This window comes from Papaver somniferum, chromosome 7 (genome assembly GCF_003573695.1).
Source record: "Papaver somniferum cultivar HN1 chromosome 7, ASM357369v1, whole genome shotgun sequence".
Lineage (NCBI taxonomy): Eukaryota > Viridiplantae > Streptophyta > Magnoliopsida > Ranunculales > Papaveraceae > Papaver > Papaver somniferum.
In genome coordinates this window covers 107,721,438-107,726,768 of record NC_039364.1, presented here as the reverse complement: position 1 = coordinate 107,726,768, position 5,331 = coordinate 107,721,438, and the positions used below count along the sequence as shown (strand labels likewise).

The window sequence follows — 5,331 nt, the reverse complement described above, 5'->3', positions numbered from 1 at the left end:
TATCATATAATGATCAAACATCAAGCGACTTAATATACTAAAACATTAACCTACTTATTGCAAGTAACTAAATCGATTTTGAATTCATACTTAAGTAATAATTAATACAAGAGGTTGAACAAATCATATATCTTGAATCAACCCACCAACAAAAAAAAATATATATATAAGTTCTTCGTAGCATTTCTTTAAAAAGTTAGGAACTGTAATTTTGATTTCTTTTTTGAATGTAACAAAAATTAAAGTAAACATTGTCGATTGCAACCCATTACTCTTAATTATATTTGTGTTTTTTTTTTCTAAATCATATTTTTATTACTAAAAATTAACCAAAGTCATTACAAAAGCAACTAAGACAAAAGCCCTAGTAATCAAAACTCAATACACAAGCCCATAATCTAAAATGAATATGGAAATAAAAATCCCAATACAACTATAGTGTAATTTCAAGTAAATCTGAAATACATTCTCTCTTCAGTTTCCAGGTCACCCAAAAAAGAAGGCTTCATGTCATAAAAGATACATTCCCACCTTGCAAGATGAGCACCTTTCTTTTGCCATTGTGTCAGCAGATGTATTCACTTCCCTGTAACTGTGTTGAAAAGAAATAACATACAAATATTCTTTGATTTTCTGCCATCTGTTCTGTACCATCCAAGGAACTTTTTCAATTGTGAAAGCCATCAGAGCAGCATGTGAATCAAGACTAAAACACACATTCCATTTCTGTTTTTGAACTGCCCATTCACCAGCACAAATAAGACCCATGATCTCGGCAATGTAGTTTGTGGCAATCCCTATCCCACCAGCAGCAGCACCAATACACCCTCCATCAGAGTTTCTTGCAATGAAACCATGACCAGCTTTCCATGGGTTCCCTCTAGAGGCACCATCACAACACAACAAAGTTTGGTTCAAAGCAGGTAGTTTAAAGAAGCATTGCTTGACTATTACTGTGGCCACTTTTACCCCCTGTAATTCAAAGTGCTTAACTATGTTGAAATCATACATACATCCCCACATTTTCCCTTTCATTCTAATACTGCATTCTTTTGAAAATTGGAGGACTTTGTACTTAGTTGACTCATAACCTGGTACTTCCTCTTTATATTTAACATTATTTCTGGTGAAAGTTAATTCCACTAACAAGGTGAATGAGCTGATAAACCATAATTCTTTAATTGCAGCACTTTTGTTTTTCACAAAGTGTATCACATCCTAAAATTTTTCAGGTGTATGAAATTGAAAAATGCCACCTAACCATTGCCATAATTTCACACTAAAAGAACATTGCCAAAGTATGTGATCTAGAGTGTCATTACTATTTCTACACAGATAACATTTGGACACAGTACTGAAGCCTTTTTTTTTCTGACTGCATCTTCAGTGGCACAAGCACCTCTCATAATTTTCCATAAATTTGATGAAATTTTTGGATGAATAGTTGAGTTCCATACCTTTTTTTCCCAAGCCACTTCAGGATATTTTCTTCTAATCATTTGCACTGCATTGGCCACAAAAAATTCACCATTCAAGTCAGCTGCCCACACCTTTCTATCCTTTCCAAGCCCTAAAGCTGGTAACTCATTAAGGCTGAATTATTGAAGCATAGCATCAGGAATGTGTCATTCACCATGCACTATCAAATTTTCCACCTTCCAGTCCATATGTTGCAGAATAAAGGGATCATCTTCATGGCCTTCAATTATTGCATACTCTTTAACCCAGTTATCTTTCCAAACTGATACATCCTTTCCAACACCTATCAACCATCTACTCCCCCCATTGACATGATGCATAACCCATTCAAGCCAAGGAACAATGGATGATTGCTTATAAGAAGTGAACCATTCACCATTCTTATTTTTATACTTAGCTCTCATAAAATCTGTCCATTCCTCATGAACATTCTCTATTTTCCAAAGAAGTTTCATTAAGAGTGCTTTATTGATAATTTCAAACCTTCTTAAACCCAATCCACCTTCCTTTAATAGTGCACATACTTCATCCCATTTTACTGTGATCAATTTCTTCACTGCTGGATCACCTGACCATAAGAAGTTTCTGATTATTTTTTCACACTATTTGATAACAGCTTGTGGCCATTTATAAACACTCATATTGTAAATGAGAATACTAACAACACAAATTTAACTAAGACAATCCTTTCTGCAAAAGATAGTAATTTTCCCATCCAACTTGCCAATAACTGCTGCAACAATTCCACCATACCCCACATTTGGAAAGTCTTAACTCTTTCAGGATTAAGAATTATACCCAAATACTTGTCAGGGAAATCAGATAATTCCATTTGCATTCTGTCAGCTATTTCATTTCTTCTAATATCATAAACCCCTCAAACAAAGCATTTGCTTTTTCTTCTATTCACAATTTGACCAGAAGATTCTTGGTATTGCATCAGAAGCTTCATTAAATTCTCTAGAGATTTTTTGTTACCATTACAGAAGATGAAAATATCATCTGCAAAAAGCAGATGAGATGGCTGACATCCCCCTCATTAACTGAAAATATTAAGATGAAAGTATCATCTGCAAAAAGCAGATGGTAAGTTGCTACTGTGTTGTGATGGTGCATCTAGAGGAAATCCAGGGTATGCTGGTTATGGATTTGTGGGAAGACTCAGCTCTGGTGATTTTGTAATTGTTATTTCAGGGGGGACTGGGTATATCAACTAATTATTATGCAGAGATTTTTGCAGTTTTAATGGCAGGAGAATGGGTAATACATCATGGATTTAAAGACCTGGTATTCAGAACAGATTTACAAGCAGTCATCAATCCATTCCAGAGTAACAATATTCCATGGTTTGCAGTCACAAGATGGGAGAAGATATGTGTTGAAGTAATATCTTGGAGCTTTAAGCATAGTTACATAGAAGTAAATTTCTCTGCTGATAAAGTTGCAAAGAGAGGTACACTTTTAGGCAGAGGTGAACAAAGAGTATATGAAAGAAAACCATCTTTTTTGAGTTGTCTGGAAAATCCAGAGCAGGTGTACTTTAGGTTTTGTTAGGAATCTGCTATGAGTGGTTCCCTTTTGCTTTTCCCTTTTAAGTACTTTGTGATGTAATTGAAAATTCTTTGGTAATTAATAAATTTTCATTGTTAAGCAAAAAAAAAAATGGCTGACATCCCCCTCTATTAACCATTGGTTGTATTGCACCAGCAAGTACCAGCTTAGTAATATTTCTACTTAACACTTCCTCATCTAATACAAATAATATTGGTGATAAGGGATCACCTTGTCTCAATCCCCTTCCTACACCAAATAAACCACATGGTCCACCATTCACAAGCACTGAAATTCTTGTAGACTCAAAGATTTTCTTAAGCCATTCAATCACTCCATCTGAGAAACCAAAGTGTCTTAGAACTTCAAATAAAAACTCCCAACTGAGAGATTCATAGGCTTGAGTAATATCTAGTTTGAGACCTACATTTCCACCTCTTCTTTTTGTGCTCATCTCATTCACCAGTTCAGAAGCCAAAACAATTTTTTCTTGAATATTCCTTTCTTTAATGAAAGCTCCTGTTGAGAATAAACCATTTTTACAATCAGGGAATTAAGCCTTCTTGTAATGATTTTGAAATTGAAATTTGCCAATCCAATTGGCCTAAGCTGGTCTGCAGATTTAACCCCCATTACCTTAGGAAGTAAGAATAAGAAATTGGAATTAAAGCCCTTGGGGATGAATTTGCACCTCCAACAGTATTGTAGTGCCTCTATCAAGTCATTACCAATAACATCCCAAGAATATCTGTAAAAACTTCCAGGGAACCCATCTGGTCCTGGAGAGCTATTTGCATCCATAGAAAATACTGCAGTTTTAATTTCCTATGCAGTAGAAGTTGCATCCAAAAAAGTGTTATCTTCAGCCGTTAAGACTTTTGGTATAACATCAAAAATGCCTTCTGAAAAATTGACTTCTTGAAATTTAAACTTCTTCTTGTAGTGAGATACTAACACATCAACAATCTCATTTTGATTGGATATCAAATTACCAGCAGAGTTATCAATTTCATAAATAGTATTCTTAGCTTTTTTAATTTTCATATTAGCATGAAAGAAGGAAGAATTGGCACCACCCTCTTTGATCCACTTAACTCTTGATTTTGCCCTTAGTAATTCATTATGTTGCTGAGCCACAATCTCATATTTGCCTCTAGATATAACCAATTTATCTAGTAATTCTACATTCTCAGGTTGAGCATCTGATAATACTGAAGCACTCAAAACATCATTTTCAGCCTGTTTCAGTTTCACCCTTAAATCCCCAAAGACCTCCCAATTCCATTTCTTGACAGTAACTTTAAATCTTTTTAATTTGATCATAAATTTAAAAGCAGGTTTACCTTCACAATGCTCCTCCCATGAGTCTGTAAGAAGTTTCAAGAAGCTAGGATGAGAAGTCCAAACAGGCTGAAATTTAAAAGGTACATTTTTAGGTTTAGGAATATCCTAAACAACTCCAAACAGTGGCCCATGATCTGAAGTACCTCTGACCCCAACCTTATAATTCCAACCTTCAAACTTATCCAACCATTTCAGGTTAAAAAAAGCTTTATCAAGATCACAAAGTATTCTCTTAGCACCAACTCTATTATTACACCAAGAAAATTTGATGCCAGATTTAGGTGCTTGCATAAGTTGACAAGTATTTAAACAATCTCTGAATTCCTGAATAGATATTCTTAAAGGCCTCCTACCACCCAGTTTCTCTTCACTACTCAAAAAAACATTCCTGAATAGATATTATACTTGTAATTGGTTTATGCATTCAAAATTTAAATTACAAACAATCTTGGGTTACTGTGTTTAACCATAATCGGTCGACGTCCATGTCCATATTAACCGATTTCTATGATAATTGGTCGATGTTCATGACCACGTCAACCGATTAATTCTCTATATGTTTTCTGGTTGAAGAACACTTAACCATAGTCGGTCGATGTTCATGCCCATATCGCCTGATTCCGGTATGGAAGAAATCCCAATTTTCCATATGTTTTTTTGGCTAGAATCGAATAATGTGAGTGATCAAATAAACCGATTATGTATCATTTGATTTCTTAACTGCTAAGCCCATAATCGGTTCATGTAAATGTCCACATAAACCGATTCTTAGGGGGAAAGTGCACTACTTTTATGTATAATTTTTTAACCTAGAATTGGTTTCTATGAACATTATTTTGTATGGACCGATTCTTTTAGTGCGGTGTTAGGAATCGACATATGTGTTTGTATCGTGCTTACCGATTCTTACAATCGTGCTATATAATAAGTAATATGCACCGATTATGGGTGTTCTTC

At 34.8% G+C, this 5,331-nt stretch overlaps 1 protein-coding gene across 1 annotated transcript; it reads right to left on the bottom strand.

Annotated features, from left to right (window-relative positions):
• Nucleotides 1-510: 510 nt before the first annotated feature.
• On the bottom strand, nt 511-4,665 carry LOC113295056. The gene is made up of 7 exons (XM_026543416.1): nt 4,518-4,665; nt 4,023-4,397; nt 3,759-3,839; nt 3,151-3,549; nt 1,717-2,047; nt 1,458-1,593; nt 511-972 (listed from the first exon to the last, which is right to left on the bottom strand). The coding sequence occupies exons 1-7, from the start codon at nt 4,663-4,665 to the stop codon at nt 511-513; spliced, it is 1,932 nt and encodes a 643-aa protein (XP_026399201.1).
• Between the last annotated feature and the right edge of the window lie 666 nt (nt 4,666-5,331).